We start from the raw sequence: 23,808 nt of genomic DNA, 5'->3' as shown, positions 1-23,808 counted from the left end.
CCCGGAGAGCTTTAGAACTCAGCAGTGTTTGCACCACTGGATCGGTGAGGTGGCTCTACCGAGCTCTGTTCCAGCTCTGTTCCTGCTGGGAAGAGACGCTATGTCAAGCAAGGAGTGTTGAACTAGACAGAAGACCTGAAACCCTGCTCGCCTGTGCCTGCCTGGTCAGTTTGTGGCCCGCCAGAGGTCCTGGCTACTGAACCATCTGTGTTCCTCATTCCGATCTGCTGGCTTCAAGCCTTCCATTGTCAGGCTGCCAGGGACTAAAAGAGAGCCTTTGGGCAGCCCGGTTTTTCTAAAGACTCCCCTCCCCGCCCTTTTAACGTGAGTTAACCATTCCCTGGCCCAAACCACGCTCTTGTCTGTCCGTTTCTGAGCGTGTACGTTATTGTTTTTTTGTTTGTTGGTTTCAACTGCTCTGGCACTGAGACCGTGAGCTCCCAGTGGTCAAGGTCAGGTCTCCGCCCTCATCCTCTACTCCTGCCTCCAGGGCAAGGGAACGGAAAGAAATGGACAGATTACCTGGTGTCTAGGCACAAGCGCCCCGTACTCCGTCCTGGAAGATAGAGCATGGGCCGGAGGAAGGAGAGGCCTGCGTTCAATCCCAGCCCCACCACTTGCTGGCTGTGTGACTGTTGGGCAAGTAACTTACCCTCTCTGCGCCTCCTTTCCTCAGCTAGAAAACAGGACTAGTACCGGCACTTATTTCAAAGGGTCGATAAGGAGGATGGAGCGGGATAATAAACTGCCTCGTCCCTGCTGCATGACCAATAAATGGTAGTTCTTATCAGATTATAATTTATTAATCCCAGGCAAGACTCTCCTTTCATTCCCTCCTCCTGACCTACTTTTGTCCCCACCCTTGCCCCTGACAAAAGCCTCCCCCGTCACAAGAGAGCACAGATTGAGACCCCCCCGTTCGTTCACCTTGGGCCACAGTTACTGAAATCAACAAACTAACAAATCCAAATTCTCCGACGCTGGCCTTTCAGCATATTCACCTGACTTCAGATGGGAACAGCTGGGGAGGGACGGGCACAGGACTTGGAGCTCACCCCACGGCAGCTAAGGCTCAATTCTGTGCTCGCGGGCAGTGAGATCTCATAAGCCGGCCCTGAACTTCATTCATTTTTCAGCAAGTATCGAGTGCCTGCCACATGAGGCCACATGCGGTGGGGACACACAAATGTGTGAGCCCTACTTCCCGAAGGCAAAGAGCTTGCAGTCTCGAGGGGATGGAGGGGCTCGTGACACGGAAGGTTATAACACAAGGAAGCAGGTGACTTCGAGCCAGGAGAGAGCCGTCAGGAGAGTTGAGCTATGGGGCATTCCGAAGGGGGAGACTCCCGCTGTGAGGGGACAGAAGGCTTGAGGAGGTGGCCCTGAGAGGGGGGAGGCAGAGACACAGACGTGGGAGAGGGTGGGGCATGTAGAGAAACGCTAAGGAAATTCAACTGGCTGGCTCAGAGGGCACATACAGACTAACGGCGTCATTTAAAAGGGATCACTTGGGGGGGGGGGGACGCCTGGGTGGCTCAGTGGGTTGAGCGTCCGACTTGGGCTCAGGTCATGACCTCATGGTTCGTGGGTTTGAGCCTGGTATCAGGCTCTCTGCTGTCAGCACAGAGCCTGTTTGGAATTCTCTGTCTCCCTCTCCCTCTCTCTGACCCTCCCTTGCTTGATCGCACTCTCGCTCAAAAATAAACATTAAAAAAACGGGGGGGGGGGAGGTGTTACCCACTGAGCTCTTGAAACAAATAAGTATGCCCTCAGGGGTGGGGTGGGGGTGAAAATGAAAACATAGTATCTGCAATTGTTTTTTTTTTTAATGTTTATTCTTGAGAGAGGGCGAGAGAAAGAGCGTGAGCAGGGGTGGGACAGAGAGAGAGAGAGAGAGAGAGAGAGAGAGAGGGAGGGAGACACAGAATCTGAAGCAGGCCCCAGGCTCTGAGCCGTCAGCACAGAACCCGACGTGGGGCTTGAACTCACGAACCGTGAGATCATGACCTGAGCCGAAGTCGGACGCTTAACCGACTGAGCCACCCAAGCAACCTTGGCTTCCAGTGCTTTCCAATCTGCAATTGTTGGTAAAGCACATTGTTAGTGAACTCTGCCTCTCCTGCCCCACAATCCCCTCCTCGTGGTGGTCTGGAACACCCTCACTGTGAGGTGAAACACCTCAGTTGAGCCTTCAAGAGGCAGGTAGATGGTCCAGGCAGAGGTGACAGGAATGTGAAATACATTTATTCATTCTCTAGGGGGCCCGGGGGGCGGGGACTAAGATCATTCTGACGGAACTGGAGGCTTGAATAGAGCAGAGGTTATAAAAAGGCAGGGCTTATTTAGCCCACGCAAGATTCAACAGTTTTTATTTGCCAACATTGGAACACTGGGAGATTTTGACATAAAAATCTGGAGTGTAGCCTCCCCTGAAAAACTGGGCCCACGTTTCAAAATGGCATCCAACCCTTGGAGAAGGGGAACTCGCCTTGGCCTCCACTGGCTTCCTTTATTCCCTCCCGCGACCCGTATTGAGATGCTAATCACGTTTTGTGAGCACAGAACCAGTTAGCTCTCCAAAATGCTTCGCAAGCCAAAAAGACTGTGATGGCTCAGAAAGCCTTTGAAAGCCGTCTTTAGTGGGTGAGTGTCTGTTATCTGGGTTTCCCTGTGTCGGGTTTTTTTTTTTTTTTTTCTTCTCCATGTTACTTCCAAGTTGCTGCTGGCATTTGATTTTGCAACTCCGAATATAGGACCTCTGTGCAATGCGGTGGCAAAGTGGGCACAGGCAGCAGGCCAGGCCAAGGGGCTCAACTTCAGCTTGTGTTCTCTACGGGCAATAAAGGAGGACAGAACACAGGCAGATCTTAAGGAAATGGGGCTGGCAGGAGCCAGGGGCTGGGCTGGGCTGGAGGGACTGAAATAAGTACTGACCCTGGAGACAAGCTACCTCTACCTGGTCTTTTTCTGTTGTTTTTTTTTGAGGGGGGAGGGTGTACAAGTGAGCCAGGGAGAGAGAGAGGGAGAGAGAGAGGGAGAGGGAAGTAGGGCTTGTGGTTGTTTTTTTTTTTTTTTTTTTTTTTTACCCAAAGCGGGGAGTGAACCGTGAGATCATGACCTGAGCGAAAGTCAGGTGCTTCACGACTGAGCCACTCCAGGCTACCTGGTCTTCAATCACAGCTCAGTTACTTGGGCAGGCTGCAGGACCTTTCTTTCTTTCTTTTCTTTTTTTTTTTTTTAAAGTTTATTTATTTTGAGAGAGAGAGAGAGAGAACACGCAGGGGAGGGGCAGAGAGAGAAGGGGACAGAGGATCTGAAGCAGGCTCTGTGCGGACAGCAGAGAGCCCAACGCGGAGCTTGAACTCATGAACTGAACCGTGAGATCATGACCGCAGCCAAAGTCGGACGCTTAACCAACTGAGCCACCCAGGTGCCCTGGGACCTTTCAGTGCCTCTGTTTTCTCATCTGTCAAATGGGCTTCATATGAACAGTACCCACCTCGTAGGGTCGTTGTTAAGGATGAAATGAGATAATGAGCATGAAGTTCGGTGCTTATGATCATTTTTAGATTAAACATTTTTTTTAATGTTTATTTTTGAGAGAGAGAGAGAGCGTGAGCAGGGGAGGGGCAGAGGGAGGAGATACAGAATCTGAAGCAGGCTCCAGGCCGTCAGCACAGAGCCCGACGCGGGGCTCGAACTCATGAGCTACGAGATCATGACCTGAGCCAAAGTCAGCCGCCCAACCGACCGAGCCACCCAGGCGCCCTCCCATTTTTGGATTTAATCCTGGAGCCCAGTTAGAGGATTTACTGCCATAGCCTGGGCAGGAGCTGACAAGGTCCTAGGTTAGGGCAGGGACCTCGACAAAAAGACCAGGGTGGGAGCAGCAGGCATGAAGAACCAACTGGACTGAAGGTTGCCTGGGCGAGGGGAAGAGGAAGCGTGAGCAGCAACTTCTGGAATTCCAGTCTGGGTGACTGGGGGGTGGGGGGTGGTGGGACTGAAATGGAAAGCCCTGGGCACAAAGTTGCAGGGGAAGGAGAGGTCGGTCTGATACAGATTACATTAGAGGCGACAGTGTATACAGGTGATAACCACGCGCAGCGGGCAGCGAGGAGCGTGGGTCGGGGCTGAACCCGTGGAGTTGGGTGTGAGACCCAGGAGGACAGGGCTGTGCCGGGAGGGGACGGACCAAGTGACAGCGCGCCCCGTTTGGTAAAGGCAGCCTGAGGTGCTAAGCATCTCGGGTGGGTTCAGCGTCTCTGTTTGAACAGCCCCGGGGCCTCTCTTCGCTCAGGGACCCTGTGTATTCTGCTCGGTCAGCTGTGCCACTCGGATACCACCTTTGTCCTTCAGTTTATGTACTTTCAGTTCAAATGCTGACCTGGCCCAATCCTGCTTGCCTTGTGAGCCTTGATGGGGTCAAAGTCCCCTGGGGTACAGAGCAACAGGCAGGCACTCGGTTTTATATTTGATGAAATGGAGACACCTAACATGGGCCGCGGGGGAGGGCGTCAGAGATTCTGGGCTGGGTGTGGGGCGGGGCGGGGGGGGGGGGGGCGACACCAAGCTGGTGCCCGGTGCCTCCCACCTGACCCTCTCAGAGGGCCCGCCAGGTTCCAAGGCTCCCATGTTCTCAGCTGCTCCCTCGAGTGTCAGGGCAGCCGGTCTCCCTCTCTCTTCCACATGCACCTGTCCAGAGAACCTTTTGCTTAGGACTCCGTCCCCGGCCTTTATTAAGGGCCCACAGATTAATTAGACGGCTTAGTCTCCGTCAATATCTTCCCTGTGCCACTTATTCCCTCAGTACACTCAGTGCTGCCTTGAAATACACATTTCAGGCCCACGTTCTGGGCCACGTGAGGGAGAATGAAGATGAAAAGGACAGGCTGTGCCTGCAAGAGCTTGAGCCATGATGCACTGAAGAGCGGCCAAGGCGATTTCAGGCGGCACACCGGGTGGGGGACACCTCCTGCCATTTGTGCACAGGGCTGACCCACCCCCCGCTTCCCACCGGAAACCACTGCATCAAAACATGCACACTCATAATTTATTTACCTCCCCATTCCCTAGCATGCCAGCCAGGAGCCAGGGTGAGAAAAAGAGAAAGGAGTAAAAATGAGTGGAAGCATGGTGAAGGAAGGGTTCAGCTGGTTAAACGAGACTTCTGATGATTCTCATTAATGTTCGAGAGCGTTCCAACCTGATAGGGCATTGGATGGGCAGACTGTGTGTGTGTGTGTGTGTGTGTGTGTGTGTGTATCTGGACAAAAGCATATTAGGAGAAAATTCCCCGCCCAGCTGGTTATCTAACAGACACCTGACGTGGATTCGCTTCCTGACAGGCAGCTCGAGGAGGAAAGCCAGCGGAATGCAAACATTGCCATTAAGTGTCCTCAGTTCAGGGCAGCCTGGCTCCCAGGCAAAGTCCCCTCGTTACAAATTCCACTGGCAAAACTGGCAGGCTCCCGCCGGGGGGGGGGGGGGGGGGGGGGGGTGGGGGGGGTTGCTGCTAGCGAAGCTTTGTCTTGGAGAATGTGGATCGTGTGCCTTGCAGGAAAAAACCCACCACAACAGAGTTTCGAGTTAGCCTGTTGTTTCTAGGCTCCCTACCCTCCAAACTGAAGGTGGATTTCAGGCAGGGATTAGGAGGTTGTTAACTGGACAGAGATCGCTACCTGCAAGGCTAAGATCCTGAGTGCCCAGAAATGCCCCGTTTACTGCAGCGACATCTAATGGCCAGAGGAAGCAATGCATGTTGCCATGGAACAGCAGCCTGTGGTTCTGTCTTGGGAGTGAATTTTTTTTTTTTAAGTAGGGCGGACCGGGTATTATTATGTTTATTAATGCCTGTAAAATAACACTTTGACCGCAACCCTAAGAATTCACTTCCTATATCTTTGGGTGATATTTATGATGTTATTCATAACTGGATGCTGATCATACTTTATGAAACCCATGCAATTACCTCTTTGGGATTTTTTTTTTTTTTTTCCAATAACCATCATGACTTTGCGTATATTTTAAAGCTTCTTGTTGAAGCTCTGGGCATCTGTTATCAAGAAGGTTTCCATACCAGGGAAAAAGATAATCAGGTTTACCCCCGAATACCTACTTCTAGTGCATCTTACCCCGATTTATAGTATAAAAAAATACAAATAATTTTAAAAATAAAATAAACAAATAAATGAATAAATAAATAAACAAACAAACAAACTTAAGAGGGGGGGGCACCTGGGTGGCTCAGTTGGTTAAACATCTGACTCTTGGTTTCAGCTCAGGTCATGATCTCATAGTTTGTCAGTTCAAGCCCCACATAAGGCTCCTCTGGCCGTGTGGAGCCCACTTAGGATGCTCCCTCCCCGTCTTCCCCCCCCCCAACAATAAACAAACTAACAAACTTAAAAAAGCAAAAGAGCCTTACAATTATTTTTGTCGTGAGACCTGTAAGTCGATTTGTAGGAATAGAGCTGAAGGGTGTCATCACAGATGTGAAAAAAAATACAAAGGTTTTCACTGTAACGTTATCACCCGGAAAAATTAGAAATAGCCTAAATATTTTAAAACCAAGAAATTGTTATTTATGGCACAATGGAGGCAGAGATTGAAGCATGCAGCCACAGACCAAGGAATAAGCGACCAGAGGCTGGAAGAGACAAGGAAGGATCCACCCCAAAGCCTTCAAATGGGGCCTGGCCCTGGCATCAACCTGATATTAAAATTCTAGCCTCGAGAACTTTGCAAGAATAAATCATCATTAAAAAAAATATCTATGGCACATCCCCATGATGGAATATTTTTACATTTTATTTACTTTTGAGAGAGAGAGACAGAGAGCGAGAGCACAAGTGGGGGGCGGGGCAGAGAGAGGGAAATACAGAATCCAAAGCGGGCTCCAGGCTTTGAGCTGTCAGCACAGAGCCCGATGCGGGGCTCGAACCCATGAACCATGAGATCATGACCTGAGCCGAAGTCCGACGCTCAACCGACTGAGCCACCCAGGCGCTCCCATATAATGGGATATTATGTGAAAATTTAAAAAGGCATTTTCAATAGCTGATGGCCTGGGGCAATATCCATTATATAATAAGTGAACAAAGTAGGATATCAATTTTTATATGTGGTAGGGACACAAGTTTGTAAAAAAACCCAAATTTCCATATACATGTATCGTATACATTTATGCATACGCACACATGTATACATGTACACACACACAAACATGCAGGAAAACTATTAATCATAGTGCATAGGTGCTGGGTTTATAGGTAATTATTGTTTTCTTTTTTATACTTTTCTGTATTTCCCAAATTTTCTTTTTTTTTAAGTTTATTCTGAGAGAGAGAGAGAGAGAGAGAGAGAGGAGGGGCAGAGAGTGAGTGCGAGAGAATCCCAAACCATGAGATCGTGACCTGAGCCAAAGTTGGATGCTTAACCAACTGAACCACCCAGGCGCCCCTCCCAAATTTTCTATAATCCATGTGCATTATTATAGATAAACTAAGCTAAACTGATTTTGGTTCTTTCCAGTCTCCCTCATTGAGGCAGCTTTGAGGAAGAGAGGAAAGAAAAGTGGGCCTCATCTGGAGGCTTTGACAAGGACCTACAAAAGCAGAGTATGGGAACAGGGAGGTGACCTGGCTCGGGCCACTAGCCCTGAGGTTAGTAGCAGAAATGCCGGGAGGAGGGTGCGTGGCGTTGCACAGGATTTTCGTGAGTGGTCACGAGCGCCCTGGAGACCCGGCATCACTCAGGGTCAGTGTTCTTTGCAGCCCACGTCAAGGCGCCCCTTCGTACGCGACGCGCCCCCAACAGAACCCCTCACCTGCATGTTTCTCTTCACTGTGTCGAAAGGGAAGGAGAGGGTCTGGGTTACTGCAGCGGCCAGGCAGACATTGGCAAAGTTCTGGAGGAGAGAGAACCGATCTCGGGGTCCATTCCAGATTCTCTCCAGGTTCATGTAAACGAGAAGGGAGCCGGCAGAGAACGGGAGAGCACCTGGAAAACGAGGCCAGGAAGAGGCTGCTTCTGTCTCTGGCAACACTGGGCTTGTTAAAATCCCTCCCACCAGGGGCGCCTGGCTGGCTCGGTTGGTTAAGTGTCCGACTTTCAGCTCAGATGACGGAGGAGGATCTCAAGGTTCGTGCGTTCCAGCCCCATGTCAGGTTCGGTGCTGACAGCTCAGAGCCTGGAGCCTGCTTCGGATTCTGTGTCTCCCTCTCTCTCTGCCCCACTTGCGCTCTCTCTCTCAAAAATGAACATTAAAAAATTTTTTTTAAATAAATAAATAAAATCCCTCCCACCAGAGCAATAGGAAGGAACTTTTCTTGGGTGCTGATAATGTGCTACATTTTGATAGGGGCTGTGTTACTTGTCAAAACGCACGGGATGGTTCACTAAAGGTTTGCGCCCTTTACGTAAATTTTACGTTACGAGGAACCACAAACGAATATTGAACTCTAGATAATGATTACACAATGTTGAACGGGTTGAGGGGTGAAGTGCCTCGATGTTTGGAAATTACATGGAAATCATCAAAAATTATGGAAGATGGACTGGTGAATGGCCAGAGGGATGGACAGATAGATGATAAAGCAAAAAAGTTAATTGTAGCATCTGGATGGTTGGGTGTTAGAAATGTTTAAAAATAAAATCTTGGGGGGAAAAAAATCACTCCCATAAAGAAAAAGTCAGTGAGTGGCACTTAATCAGGTTTTGGAAGCGGTTAGGAGGGAGTGGTCTTCCAGAAACTTTGGGAGCTATCTTAAGTTTACAGAGGTACTACATTTCCTTCAAATGAGATTTAAAAGAGGGGATAGCATCAGTGGGGTTGCTTGCCTTTAGGAAGATGCAATAATATTTATTTAATAAACACATTAAACATGAAGCACCAACCCCGCATTTACCTTCATTCAGAAAATATTTGTGGACTTTATGTCATATGCTGGGCCCTGTGTCAGCTGCTGGGAATACAAAGAGGAGTAAACACAAAGAGTAGGCTAATTCTTAGAGATACTCACCCTCTAGTGGAGGGGACAGGCAGCGGATGTGTGCCATAATTGGGTGGGGCGGGGATGGGGGGGGTGGGCTATACAAAGTTCTTTAGGCACATGACGATCCTCGTAATTTTGCCTAGGGGGATCAGGAAGGATTTCACAGAAGAGAGAACTTTTCCACTGGGTCTTGACGATTGAGTAGGAGTTCGCCAGACATCGGGAGAGAGGACAGGCAGTCCGGGCAGAGGGAACAGCTGTTACAGAGGGAGTGGGGTTCCAGGAAACTGCAGGTTTTTCTGTATGGTTGGAGAGTGAGTGCAGGTGGAGGCGGGGCAGGAGAGGAGGTGGGATGGGCCGTGGGGGCCACGTGTGTGAAGGATCTGATGGTGTGCCATAAGGAATTTGGGCTTTCCCCTGTAGCTCAGAAGTCAGTGAAGGCTTTATCTGTTTATTTGAGAGGGGGTGGGGCGCAAGTGAGCGAGGGGCAGAGAGAGACAGACAGAGAAGCAGGGCTCACCTGAAGTGGGGTTCGAGCTCACCCGATGTGCTACTCGAACCCACGAACTGTGAGATGGTGACCTGAGCCAAAGTCAGGTGCTTAACGACTGAGCCACCCGGGCGCCCATCAGTGAAGGCTCTAAAGGAGGACAGCAGCATGGGGGTGGTGAAAGGGCTAATTTCAGTGTAGGCAGGAGAGACCCGGGCCTGGGACCAGGTGGGAGCGTCTTGCTCATGTCTGCGGGGAAGGGAGGATGAGCGCAGTGGGTGCAGGGAAGGAGGGGGCGACAGACTGAGAGTGGAGGGGTCGAGTCCACGGTATGCGCTGACTGAAGCCACAGCGGTGAGAGGGGCGGAGCTGAGGCGATTGTAAATTTCTTCGATTGTAAATTTCTTCCCGCTTGAGCCACAGGAAGCAGCAGGGGAACCGTTAGTCTCTGTTATTACAGAGGTGACGTTGGGGGGTCATTAGAGTATCATGATGCCTGTTTAAGCCACTGGCCTAGCTGAGGCCACCCAGGGACGGGATGGAGGGTGGAAAGAAAGGTAAGGAAGGAGCCCCGGGGAGAGTGTCAGGTGAGCCAGAAAGATGGGGAAGACACCCAGAAGCTGGTAGGGTCCTAGAAGCCAAGTTTCCGGAAGAAGGGGTGGCCAGTCTCCTCGAACGCTGCAACAAAGGTCAGATAATGGGTGAAAGTCGGCTGCGTCTGGCAACTGGGGGACACGGGCGACTCGTGCGTCTGTAGCCCTGGCAAAGGTTCCCAAGACCACAGAAGCTCCAGTTGTTGCCCTGGTCGTGCGCGCCCATGGGTGCAGGCTGAGACGCCTCCCCGCAGTCAGATGGGGTGCGTGGGGTTGCCTTCCTATCGGTTTGGGCTGAGCCACCTCCACTGTCTCCTCCTTCCCACCCTGGGGTGTGACAGGCCAAAGTTGCAAGTGGGGCGTATAGCTATGGAATAGAACCAAGCTAACTGGCTCTATATGGATTGGATCCATGTGACCACGACCTCAAAAAGCTGCATTTAACTGGTTACGAGCAACGGTATACGGTACGTTCATACATATCACAGAACACAGCCTTTTCTTGGACAAGGTGAAAAGTTCCATCTTACCTAGAACAGTAAGGGAAACCCCTCGGTAAAGGGCTAGGAACCCTTCTTGTTGATAGACAGTAGAAAAAGCATGGAAGATCCCTCGGTAAGATGGTTCCAGCAGGTTCTGCACAGTCAGCCGGGTTTTGATGAGGTCTGTAGGGTAGGTCACAACAGTGGAAACCATGCCTGCGAGACTCCCCGCCATGATAGATCTCCACTGGGAAATATGGCCCAGGTCATCCGTGAACAGCATGACAAACCTAGGAGACAAAAGGGGGAAAAGCCCAAGAGTGTCGGCTATGGATTGTGCTAGAGTGCTCTCTACAATTTCTTGCATTATCTCCCAGCATTTGGAAAGGTTTTCCAAAGTGAAAAGTACTATACTAATGTATTAGGGTGAATGAATAGCACATTCGCTTCTACTATATCTGTAGAATTCTAGTTAGCTGCGAGGAGCCGTCCAAACTTCTTCTTGATGTCTACCCTAAGTTCTTCTCACTTCATTTTTTAAAAAACCATTTTATTTTTTGAAAGTTTCTTTCTTTATTTGGCGAGAGAGAGCCCGAGTTGGGACAGGGGCGGGGAGTGGGGAGGGAGGGAGAGGCACAGAGAATCCCAAGCAGGCTCTGTGCTGTCAGCACCAAGCCCCGATGAGGGGCTCGAACTCACCAACTGCGAGATCATGACCTGAGCTGAAATCAAGAGTCAGATGCTCAACTCACTGAGCCCCCCCCCAGGTGCCCCTCCTCCCACTTCATTTTAAGCATTTCCCCCCTGTTATCTGCCTGTCAACCCCTTTGGTTCTGTTGAAACTTGAACGAATCCCTTGAAATGATAACTTGGGGCATCCCCAGTGGTTGATTTTTTTTTTTTTTAACTAAGCTCTGTGCCCAATGTGGGGCTTGAACTTCCAATGCCGAGATCAGGAGTCACACGCTCTACCGACTGAGCCAGCCAGGCGCCACCACTGCGCCCCCTGTAGTTGAGTTTTAAAAATGTATTGGTTGAACAATTATAAGAGAAGATGTGTTACCCCACTCATTGTCTGGGAAACGACAAGTAAAAACAAGGTACCATTTCTCCCCTCGCAGATTGGCAAAGATGAAATAGTCTGAGAATATGAAGTGATGGTGAGGACCTGGGGAAACAGGAATGTTCACCCACTGCTGGTAGAAATGTAAATTGGGGGGGGGGTGGGCGCCTGGGTGGCTCAGTCGGTTGAGCATCCCGCTTCGGCTCAGGTCATGATCTCATGGTTCATGGGATCGAGCCCCACATCAGGCTCTGTGCGGACAGTGCAGAGCCTGCTTGGGATTCTCTTTGTCCCTCCTGCTGCCCCTCTCCCTCTTCTCTCTTGGAAAATAAATAAACATTTTTAAAAAAGGAATGTAAATTTGGTGCGGCCCCTTTGTAGTATCTAGCACAACTGAAAGAAAGCCTTTCGCCCCAGAAATTCCATTTCTAGGTGCATCCCCTAGGGAAACTTCTGCACATGTACATGTGAGGACACATAGGACACTGTTGCTGTGAAAAGTCACACAACCTACAAGCCCATTCATAGGGAGATAAATTGTAGCACGCTCATACAATGGATACTGTAGTGAAAATGACTTTGCAACTATGTATTCACGTGGATAATCCTGAAAGCATAAAGTTGAGCGCAGAGAGCAAGTCTCAGGCTGACTTCCAGTGTATGACAATTAAGAAACTCTTTACACTGAAAAACACACCCATGAAAATCATACCTTGTATCATTCATTGAGAGGCGTAGATACATCTAAAAATGTGTAAAATAGACCTCCAGGAAGGTGGGGGGGGGGGGAAGGGGCTGGGAATGAGAATGAACAGGACTCCAGCTTTCTTAGTAATATTGTATTTCCTTGTATTAAAACAAAGAAGATACCTGAAGTATCTTTTATACTTTCATACTGTCGCTTGTACTGTTACTTCCGCGCGGCGGGCACACGGGGTTTGTGTTTCTCTACAGTTTTATAATGGAGTCCAAAATGGCTTTGGGTGGACTTTTCCAAATGCCAACCAGAAAGCCACTGTGTTACAGTCTCTCTCTCTCTCTCTCCCCCCTTTTATTTACTTGTTTATTATTTAACTTTTTTTTTTTTTTAATTTTTTTTCAACGTTTATTTTATTTTTGGGACAGAGAGACAGAGCATGAACGGGGGAGGGGCAGAGAGAGAGGGAGACACAGAATCGGAAACAGGCTCCAGGCTCTGAGCCATCAGCCCAGAGCCTGACGTGGGGCTCGAACTCACGGGCCGCGAGATCGTGACCTGAGCTGAAGTCGGACGCTTAACCGACTGCGCCACCCAGGCGCCCCAGCTTTTTAAAGCTTATTTATTTATTTTGAGAGAGAGGAAGACAGCAAGAGGGACAGAGAGAGAATCCCAAGCGCTGTCAGCACAGAGCCCGACGCGGGGCTTGAACCCATGAACCGCGAGATCACGACGCGAGCTGCAACCAAGAGGCAGAGACGCTCAACCGCCCGAGCCACCCAGGTGCCCCTTTTTGGAAGCAGTGCATCCCCTAGTCATGAGGGCCTACCTTGGCAGAAATGGTTATAAAGGGACTTTCACACAGTACTCCTTGCTGATGAGGACAAAATCAAAAAGCGCTTGGAGACCAGGAAAAACAATATTCTCTGCCAGAGAATGGGGTAGGGGGGAGGGAGAGAAATATCAAGGGTTTGACTGAAAGGAAAGTGAACGGGGCTAGGCTAAAATAAAATTATTGTTATCTTTTTAACAACGAGAGCATCCTCAGTACTTTGACTTTTAAATCTCCCGCAAAGAGGCATGTCCTGAAGTCACTGAAGAGGTTCCAGGAAGGTTTCCTTGGCGCCCAGGTAAACACGCATTGATTAAAAGCATCTCCTTCAAACTGTAGGAAAAGTCTTAACTTCATTTTGTCAACCTGCCTTAACCGCACTAATGGAAAACTGAAAAAAGAAAAGAAACACTCGTGAGTTAACCAGCTGCTTTTGTATAAATTTTTTTTTTAATGTTTATTCATTTTTGAGAGACAGAGCATGAGCGGGGAAGGGGCAGAGAGAGACGGAGACGCAGAATCCGAAGCAGGCTCCAGGCTCCGAGCTGTCAGCACAGAGCCCGGCGCGGGGCTCGAACTCCTGAACTGTGAGATCACAACCTGAGCCGAAGTCGGGTGCGCAACCGACGGAGCCACCCAGGCGCCCCAACCAGCTGCTTTTGAAAGTCGCAGTAACTACAGCAGGCATTCGCCAAGGGACCATTGACTTGTTTCATGGCGTGGACACTTCCTTGTTCCTCCCTTTTTTTTTTTCTCCCCAGGCTAGTCAGGTTGGAGGGGACCCTGAGGAGGGGCAGGGGGGACAGAGGAAATGGAAATGCTCGACCGGAAGGGCGGCCCACGGCAAGCTGGAACGGATCTAGACGAAGGTGGGAGTTTGAAATGCCAAAAGAAACACCATTCATTCTCATCGCCTCACCGTTTTCCCTATCCCACTTGGCCACGTCCGGGGCCTGAATTCATTCATTCCCCATTTATTGAACATCTACAACGTGCCAGACACGGTGCTAGCGCCCAGCATGGTCCTAACCGAGCTCAACAGTCCTGCCAAAGCAGTGACCCACGGGGCAACGGGAGGGGAAACAGGCCCTTGGTTCACTGAATACCTGGACGGACTAGGAATAGGAACCTTGTCTTTGATCAGTCTGGTTTACAAAGGAGGGTCTTCCTCTCAAATCTCCAAAATTACAAGGAACCAGAGGAAGGAGTCCTTTCTTCTCAGGCTCTTAGCATCTGAACAGGCAATGACCACCAATCCTTCCCCTTTAGAATTGCAGAGTCAAGGCAGGCAACCCTGATAGGCCATCGATGACATCCGCTCAAGCTCTTGTCTGATTGCCTGGGGCGGCAATGGCCCCCTTTCTGCTCTCCTCCCCCAGCTCGCTTCCCACGCAAGCACAGAAGCTTTTCCCAGGGAGACTGGGTAAGCTGGTGAACAGCAGTGACCCTTGCCTTTCAGCCGCGATGATATTTCACACACCCTGGACATATGCAGGTAGAGCTTCAACCTAACGTAGCTTAGCAGCCAGACCCAAGCTCATGACGTGGTTATACAATAAAGAGGTGGTGTTGGTTATGAACTATTTCAGTGTTGCAGGGACCCAGGCCAATGTTTATACAGCTAGGCGAGGAGTCGTGGAGTAAAGTTGGATGAGCATCTACTATTTGATGTATTTGAAAGCCATCTACTGTGTTACGTAGTATTTATTGCAAGGACCTAGCTCCTAAAAGACTATGGAGTGGACTTTTGATCAGAAATCCAAGTGAGCAGACAGATGATGGTGGGCAGAGCCCTGGACTAAGGAGCCAGAAGACCCGGGTTCAAGCTCCAACTCTGCCATTAATTCTCTCTGGGGGCAAGTCAATTAACCACTCCATTTCCTGAACATTCTGGATGCTTATGCTTTGTTCAAACCCACGATCATAGGCTATACCATTAACCTCCATCAACTGTTTTCACAAACTCATGGCCAGGAAAGAGTAGAGATGAGTCAGTAGGATGCTGGGCCAAAGGTATCATCTTTATGTAGGAAGGATGGCACCATGATTAATCAACCACTTGGCTTTCTATGCCTAGCCACTCACTGAAACACTTCCTTTTAGTTTCCAGAAAGAAAATAATCGCGCAGGAAAAATTATTAGCAAACTTAGCCCGGGTAACTATCTCTTTCTTCCTCTCCCAGTCACCAGCCTGTCTCAGGTGCCCTCAGCTGCTACACGAACTAGTGCAACAGGTCCCTAACTGGTCCTGCCACCAGATGACAGTAATTCCCGTGGAGTTGCTTTCATCATCACACCCACCCCCCACCTCCTCAAAAACCTCCCACGCCTAACCTTGGCCGTGCGGAACCAGACTTCTTAACCTGGCACTCTGAGGCCTCATTCTAACCTGTTTTTCTGGCTGTACTTCCCATTACTGCTGCAGACCCACCTTGTGTCCCAGCCATGCTACATGCCTCCCCGCCTCTGTGCCTTTGCTCTTGACATTACCTGCAACCTCCTTCTCCCCGTCTTTGCCAGCAGATTCCTCCTCGTTCTCCCAAGGCCAAACTCAGATGGCTTTCTTCCTCTGTGAAGTCTTCACATCTTCTCCTCATCAGAAGTGTGAATTTCTTTTTCTTTTTTTTTTTTTTTTTAAGATTTTATTTTTAAGTAATCCTTACACCCCACGTGGGGCTGGAACTCACAACTCGGAGATCAAGAGTTGCACGCTCTACCGACTGCGCCAGCCAGGCGCCCCGGAAGCGTGAATTTCTATAGCATTTCAGCCACATGCTACAGACACACAAGTCTTACTCTTCTATCACTCTGTAAGCTCTGGTGCACAGGGACCGCGCCCCGTTCATCTTTGCGTGGCCCCAGCATTACGCACACAGCGGGTACTTAATGAAGCTTGGCTAAATTAATGTCAGATGAATGCAGACAGAAAGGCAGCATGATGTAATAGAGTAACAGATCTGGAGGCAGAAGGTCAGGTGACGGGGCTCTCTGCTCGATCACTGAGGAGTGGTGCGGCCAGCCTGAGCCCAATTCTCCATCTGTAAAATGGGCATAATGCTTCCCACCTTATGGACCTTACAGGGCAGGAGGCAGGAATTGTAGAAATCCAATGTGTGCGTGTACACGCACACACACAATGTAGAGGTGATGGATATATTGGTTAGCTTGATTGCGATCATTTCACAACGTCCATCAAAACATCAAGTCGTACACCTTAAACATATACACTTTTTATAGGTCAATATCTCAATGGTGCTGTTAAAAAAAATCCAATGATGTCTATACATACTAGGTGGTGCCAAGGCCAAGGGCAGGCTTCGTCATCTTCAGGAGCTTGCTTCAGGTTCTGTTCTCTCTCTGCCTCCCCCCACTCATGCTCTGTCGCTCAAAAATAAATAAATGCATAAAAAACTTTAAAAATAATAAAAAAAATTCCTAAGTCCCCTTGTTTCTGAGTGGCCCAGCAAACAGTTGTTCACCAAACATTTTACTCTTAGTCCCAGACCCCTACACCTCCTTCTCCTTAGTTCGGAGTGACATCTCTACCTCATTTTGCCAGTCTTTGCAATCTCGTGTGTGTGTGTGTGTGTGTGTGTGTGTGTGTGTGTGTACTCCCGAACATACATAGGAAATTAAGTTTGGCTTTCTTCCCTTAATCTGTTTCATGTCAATTTCTTAGTCCAGCTAGAAGAACCTCCCACAGAGGAAAAGGTCTTCCTCTCAGAGGAAGGCTGTCCCCAGAACAGCTGACAATACTTCAACCAGCCTTCAAAGTTCCACCCCCTTCTCCTTGGTACACATTCCAAAGCAAGAGTTCCATACCACTTTGTGGAGAATGGAGGGAAGTAGGGAGGACTGGAGTCATTAAAACTCTGATAACTGGGGCGCCTGGGTGGCTCAGTCAGTTGAGTGTCTGACTTCCGCTCAGGTCATGATCTCCAGCTTCCTGAGTTCGAGTCCTGTGTCGGGCTTTGCACTGACAGTAGGGAGCCTGCTTGGGATTCTCTCCCCCGCTTGCACACTCTCTCTCAGGATAAATAAAACTTACAAAAAAAAAAACAACCCTCAGAGAACTGTTTACAGACATCAGGCCAGATGTCGCAAGAGAGCCTTGAGAGAAATGCCCCAGGATCTCACTACCTTTCCTCCCCAGGGGAAGAGAAGGTAACTTCTCCCAAGCCTAGGTCATGCACGCTAGAGACGCAATGAGAAGAATGATTCTATCTGGCTTGTCAGCTGCCAGGTAAGCCGGGCCTCCCAGAAAAAAGGCAAAAATCCCGGCTGTTCGCCTCCAAGGCTTCAACTGTGTGGTCAAGACTGTGAGCTGTTTGTCTAATTCAGAGCCAAGGCCAGTCTTCGGAGTTGGCACTGTGTGCCACGGAATGAGGAACACAGGGACCATCCCAACCCAAGTACAGAAACATCCCCTCTTCCTGAAATTCCATCAGTACCATTTCATTCTTTTAAGCTTGTTTTCAGTTAAAATGCAGATATTTCTGAGCTCTGAGGAAGCTTTGAAGACTCATCTGGTATTTACATGTTTCGATAAGTTTCCTTAAGAAGCAGCTGTTGAGGGCGCCTGCGTGGCTCAGTGGGTTAAGCCTCCGACTTCAGCTCAGGTCACGATCAGTTCGGGAGTTCGAGCCCCGCCTCCAGCTCTGCGCTGACAAGCTCAGAGCCTGGAGCGTGCTTCACATTCTAGGTCTCCTCCGGCTCTCTCTATCCCTCCCCGAGTTGCCCTCTCTCTGTTTCAAAAACAAACAAACAAACAAAAAAAAGGAGCTCTTGTTGGAGAAGGTGAAAAAAAGCCCAAAGGAGGAGGCCGGTGGGCAGAGGGTGCGGCGAGACAGTAAGTTGAGGGGCCTGTTTGCAGCCTCTGGTGAGCCCAAAAGGCAAGCTTCGGGGGGGGGGGGGGCAGAAATCTGTGGCCTTTTGTGGCACCTCCCCCTAACCAAGCACTTTCTTCGGCGGGCTTTGCTCACAACTGCGCCACCGCGCAGACACCCCTTCCACGGGGTCTGTCTCTCCTGAGGCAGCCCAAGGCGAACTTTGCAAGTCGGTGCACGGAACTTTCCAAGTCGGTGGACGGTGGGAATGGTATGGAGCCAGCTCTCTGGAGATGCTTTTGCCCCATTCCACGTCCTCGCCCGTCCGACACCGGTGAGCCTCTCCGGGCGGTGGCCGCGCCCCCACAAAACGGTGCCTGGCGGGGCAGGGAGCCCCAGAGTGCGTCCCGGGGGCCCGCGTCCCGGCCCAAGTGCCCCGAGGGGCTCGCACGCGATCCGGAAGGAGGCTGCACCCCCTCCCCCCGCTCCCCGAGCGCGCCGCCCCCCCCCCCCCCCCCGCCCCGAGCGCGGGCCGGGGCAGCAGGGCGGCGTCGGGCCGCGGCGGCCTCCCGGCTCCGGCTCCCGGGCCCGCCCCGCCCCTACCCTACCCCGGCTTACTTGCGGTAGGCGGCGAGCTGCACGGCGCTGCAGGGGAAGAGGCGCAGGCACGCCACCGCGTTCCCCTTCCACAGGGCCCGGGGCCCCTCGGCGCGCCACACCCGGAGCCCCTCGGCCCACGGCCCCCGGGCCCGGCCCCGCCGGGCGCCGACCTGGGCCAGCACGGTGGCGAGCTCGAGCGGCGCGGTGAGACTCAGGCTGAGCGCCCCCGCCACGCCGGCGCACAGCAGCCGCTGGCCGCCCGTCAGCCGGCCGTCCCGCCGCCACGTCGCCATCGCGCCCCGGCCGCCCGGCCCGGCCCGTGGGGACCGCGTGGCGCGGGGCTGCGGCTCCCGGCGCGGCGGGCGGATCGGGCCCCGCCCGGCAACGGGGCGGGCCGCGGCCGGGACGGGAAGCCGGGTCCTCGCCCGCGCCGGCCTCGGGGCCGGGACTGGGCGGGGAGGCCGCCCCGGGCTGAGGCCTCGCCCCTGCACCGCGCGCGCTGCGGAGGGCCCGGTTCTGTTTGCCGTTGAGAGTCCCCAGGGCCCCGCCGCCCCCACTTCTCGGTTCCTAAGTCTTCAGCGCTCCCCCCACCGCCTCGTCTCTCGTGTTTACCTCTCCTCCCCCGCCTCCCCCTCCCCTCCCCTTTCCACATTCCACCTCGGCCGCTTCCTCCCCGGGCCGGGGCTCTCCTTCCGACCTCTGCTTTTCTGCTCCAAGAAGAAGGCGGGCCAGTTTCGCAACGCAGAAGGGGAAAAGAAACCGATTACACACAGCTGCCACCCGTCGCCCTTGTCAAACATCGGGTTCCCTCCCGCACATGATCTCATTTAATCCTCAAATCATCCCTGAACAGGTACGTCCTCGTTTACTGCCCTCCTTTGGAGAGGCTGTACGTGGTGGCGGCTAGAGTTTGGACTCTGGAACCTGCCTTAGCATCTCGGCTCCGCAGTTTACCAGCCGTGTGACCTGGGGGAAGTCCAACCTCTCCGTGCCTCAGTTGCTCGATCTGTAGTTACTTCCTCCAGGAGTTGTTGTAAAGATTAAATGAACAATGACACGAGTAAGCACCTCCGGGCAGCAAGAATTTCCTGTCCCCTTCAGGGTCCTTCTAGATAAAGAATCAAATTGACACGAGGGGCGCCTGGGTGGCTCAGTCCGATTAGCGCCGAACTCTGGATTTCAGCCCCGGTCATGATCTCACGGTTCCTGAGTTCGAGCTCCCTGCCCCCCGCCCCCCACCCCCCACCCCAGTGCAGCTCGGGCTGACTTTGTACAGCCTGCTTGGGATTCTCTGCCCCTTCCCTGCTCGTGCTTGCTGTCTGTCTCTGACTCTCTCTCTCTCTGTCAGAAAGAAAGAAGTATACTTAAACAAAAGAATCAAATTGACATAAGACAGATTAATAGAAGATCAAATTTAATTTTGTACACACAGGGAACCACACACACGTGGAAATTCCAAAGACAGGCAAAACAAGGGATATATGTCATCCTGAACTCAGAAGGGGGTAGGGTCTGGGACTTGAAAGGAAAGGAATGCAGCTCACAGGGCAGTAAGAGCAGATGTTTGGTAATTAGATGTTTGTCCTGCCAGACAGATGCGTCACTCAGATAAAATTTATCTCTGGTAATAGCCCTTATTCAGGAAAAGACCCTCAATTTAAATTCTTTTGTGTCGTTAAGGGAGGGGCAAACGATTCTTTTGAGCTCACGGGTTCTCGATTGCCTCAGCTCCAAAGAGTTGGCCTGCCCAAGTGGTCCATCTTGGGACCGCCTGTCCACACACTGTGTGTGCTACGATTAGGTATTATTTTGGAGAAGGGGAAACCGAGACGGGGAGGTTGACCTGCTCTAGGTCACAGCTGCTGGAGGCAGGCGGGATTCAAATCTAGGTCAGTCTTCTGCCACCTAATAGCTACACTACACGTCCACTATGACTGCAGGGTGTACCTCAAATAGGGACATTTCAGTGGTTTTGTAAGCTTCAGAGGGCAAGGAATGGAGGCTAAGAGTGATTTGGCCAGAACCCAAGAAGAATTTTCTTTTTTTGTTTTTAAGAAGAATTTTCTTAAGTTAAAAAGAATACGGGGCGCCTGGGTGGCGCAGTCGGTTAAGCGTCCGACTTCAGCCAGGTCACGATCTCGCGGTCCGGGAGTTCGAGCCCCGCGTCGGGCTCTGGGCTGACGGCTCGGAGCCTGGAGCCTGTTTCCGATTCTGTGTCTCCCTGTCTCTCTGCCCCTCCCCCGTTCATGCTCTGTCTCTCTCTGTCCCAAGAAACAAATAAACGTTGAAAAAAAAAATTTAAAAGAATTCCCAATTTCTCCCTGTCTTTTTAAAAAGCCACATTGATAATAACAGTGAAAAGGAAAGGGGCAGTCAGCAGTCTCTTAGGGTAAAACATCCCAGGTACACAGTTGCTTTTAGGCTCATTCAGTTCTTTTTTTCTTCTTTTTACTTCTTTTTTTTTTTTTAATTTTTTTTTTTTCAACGTTTATTTATTTTTGGGACAGAGAGAGACAGAGCACGAACGGGAGAGGGGCAGAGAGAGAGGGAGACACAGAATCGGAAACAGGCTCCAGGCTCCGAGCCATCATCAGCCCAGAGCCCGACGCGGGGCTTGAACTCACGGACCGCGAGATCGTGACCTGGCTGAAGTCGGACGCCCAACCGACTGCGCCACCCAGGCGCCCCATCTTCTTTTTACTTCTTAAAAAACATTTTTTTTAGTGTTTATTTTTGAGAGAGAGACGGGAGACACAATCCGAAGCAGGCTCCGAGCTGTCAGCACAGAGCCCAACGCGGGGCTTGAACCCATGAACTGTGAGATCATGATCTGAGCTAAAGTCGCATGCTTAACCGACTGAGCTACCCAGGGACCCCTCTTTTTTATTTTTGAGAGAGAGAGAAAGAGCATGAGTAGGAGAGGAGCAGAGACAGAGAGAGAGAGAGACACACGCACACACAGAATCCGAAGCAGGCTCCAGGCCCTGAGCTGTCAGCACAGAGCCCGATGGAGGGCTCGAACCCACAAACTGTGAGATCACGACCTGAGCCCAAATCAGATGCTTAACTGACTGAGCCACCCAGGCGCCCTTCATACAGTTATTTTCTACAAGTTACCGACACACAGGACAATAAAGAAACCTTTTCTAAAAGGCATCTAAATAAATAAATATATATATATATATATATTTATATATATATAATATTTTAAGTAGGCCTCACGCCCAGTGCCCAGCATGTGAACCCACTGCGGGACTTAAACACACAACCCTGAGATCCAGACCTGAGCTGACGTGGAGTTAGTCGCCTAACTGACTGAGCCACCCAGGTGCCTCTGGTTTTCATTTTTTTTTTTTTATTAAAAAAAATTTTTTTTTTCAACGTTTATTTCTTTTGGGGACAGAGAGAGACAGAGCATGAACGGGGGAGGGGCAGAGAGAGAGGGAGACACAGAATCGGAAACAGGCTCCAGGCTCCGAGCCATCATCAGCCCAGAGCCCGACGCGGGGCTCGAACTCCCGGACCGCGAGATCGTGACCTGGCTGAAGTCGGACGCCCAACCGACGGCGCCACCCAGGCGCCCCAATTTGTCTTCTATTCTTTAGCCTTGTGGAATTTTGCAAATTACAGAAGTAGTACATGCCTGTCAGAAGCTGGGACAAACAGTACAGAAGTGTATTAAAGAGAGTTAGGCGCCCCCTGCACATGCTTCGAGGCGCTCAGGGGTAAGAGCTTGGCAGGCATCTGTGCACCTTTCCTTGCATTTTTTTTTTTTTTTCACGCTCAGATACTCCTTTATGTGGGTTTCCCCCTCCCTTTGTTCCCTCCTTCTGTTAAAAATGGAGTCACTTACGTTAAACCCCACCAAAACTTAGTACCCAGGCTAATTGCAGCTTCCCAGCTTCCCCAGAAATGTGGTCCTTAACCAACCTGGGACTTTTCTGGTCAGCATTTGGAGGTAACGCTGCTGGACCCTCCCGTTCCCCTTAGGGGGGGTGACCTTGCCTAAAACAATGCATTCTTTGCTAAGAATACCGGCCCACCCACCCCCACCTTTAAAACCCTCGGCTGCAGCTCAGTGGAGCTCCTTACTATCTGCTAGATGGAGTGCTGGCAATTTGATCTTTACATTTACTCAGTTGAATTTTTTTCTTTTCTTTTTTTCTCGTTTTTAAGTGTTTATTTATTATCGAGAGACAGAGCACGAGCAGGGGAGGGGCAGAGAGAGAGGAGAGAGCGAGAATCCCAAGCCGGCTCCTCACCGCCAGCACAGAGCCGGACACGGGGTTCAAACTCATGAACTGGGAGATCATGACCTGAGCCACCCAGGCGCCCCATGCCAGGCTTTCTTTTAAACAAAAGCGAGATAATTCCTCTGGAGAGACATCCAAAAAGCTATTCCACAGGTTCCCTCAAGGAAGGGAAACGTGAAACTTGGGAACAGAGGTGCAAGGGAGATTGAGTTTTGACTGTGCCCTTTTGTGTTGTAGGGGCGAAGGCCGACTGCCCCCAAGATGTGCCACTTTGGTCACGCAGACCATGCCGAGCTGAAAACAATCCAGGCCCAGAAGACGCAGGGAGAAATTTTGACCTTGCCCCCAAAACTGCCTCAAAGAAATGAGATTGGGGACGTGCTCCGGGAAGGGAGCCATTGCCATATTTACCTACATTATAATGTGAAGTAGGTATGGTGGAGAGCGAGGAATTCAGCAAAGTCTGGTTGATCAATATCTTCCCTGTGTCCCATTGTTTCTGGATGACCCAGTCAACATTTATTTACCACGTTCGCTCTTTTTCATTCTTCCTGTGAGCATTCCTTCCCTTTGTAGTCTCAGACTCCTTCCTCCTCCTTAGTTCAGGGTGACTTCGCACTGCCTGGCTGTCTTTGGAATCTTACGCGTGTGTGGATTCCCTATGCCCCTGAAATTAAATTTGATTTTCTCCTGTTAATTTGTCTCCGGTCCATTTGCTTCTTACTCCAGCTAGAAGGATCCTGGAGGGCAGAGGTAATTTTTCCTTCCTCCCAGTACTGTTTCCCTCCCCCGCTCTTTTTGCCAATTTAACAACAACGACAAAAAATCTCTACCAATTAAAAAAAATGCTCTCATCCGCCATCAATTTCCTCTGAAGCATTCCCGTTCGGTACAGTGTTTTCTGTGACATTGGCTTTACCCTCAGGAGGGGTCGGTTTCAAAATGTTGACCGGCTCTTGGTGAAGGTCCGAATGCA

General features: G+C 50.8%; 1 protein-coding gene and 1 long non-coding RNA gene across 2 annotated transcripts in view; one reads left to right on the top strand and one right to left on the bottom strand.

Moving 5' to 3' along the window:
• The window catches only part of SLC25A43 (solute carrier family 25 member 43), a 33,780-nt gene extending 14,591 nt beyond the window's left edge, over window positions 1-19,189 (bottom strand). The window contains exons 1-3 of the mRNA XM_043571027.1: window positions 18,598-19,189; window positions 10,610-10,851; window positions 7,829-8,001 (exon numbers count right to left, since the gene is read on the bottom strand). Coding sequence (XP_043426962.1) covers window positions 7,829-8,001; window positions 10,610-10,851; window positions 18,598-18,872 — 690 coding nt within the window. The 5' untranslated portion in view covers window positions 18,873-19,189. The remainder of the gene's footprint in view (window positions 1-7,828; window positions 8,002-10,609; window positions 10,852-18,597) is intronic.
• A 2,973-nt stretch (window positions 19,190-22,162) lies between these two features.
• On the top strand, window positions 22,163-23,529 carry LOC122477712. The gene is made up of 2 exons (XR_006295756.1): window positions 22,163-22,304; window positions 23,070-23,529. It is a non-coding gene; the product is annotated as an uncharacterized LOC122477712 (long non-coding RNA).
• Window positions 23,530-23,808: the final 279 nt, after the last annotated feature.

The sequence above is a fragment of the Prionailurus bengalensis genome, chromosome X (genome assembly GCF_016509475.1).
Source record: "Prionailurus bengalensis isolate Pbe53 chromosome X, Fcat_Pben_1.1_paternal_pri, whole genome shotgun sequence".
Lineage (NCBI taxonomy): Eukaryota > Metazoa > Chordata > Mammalia > Carnivora > Felidae > Prionailurus > Prionailurus bengalensis.
This window is presented reverse-complemented; position numbering and strand designations above follow the sequence as displayed.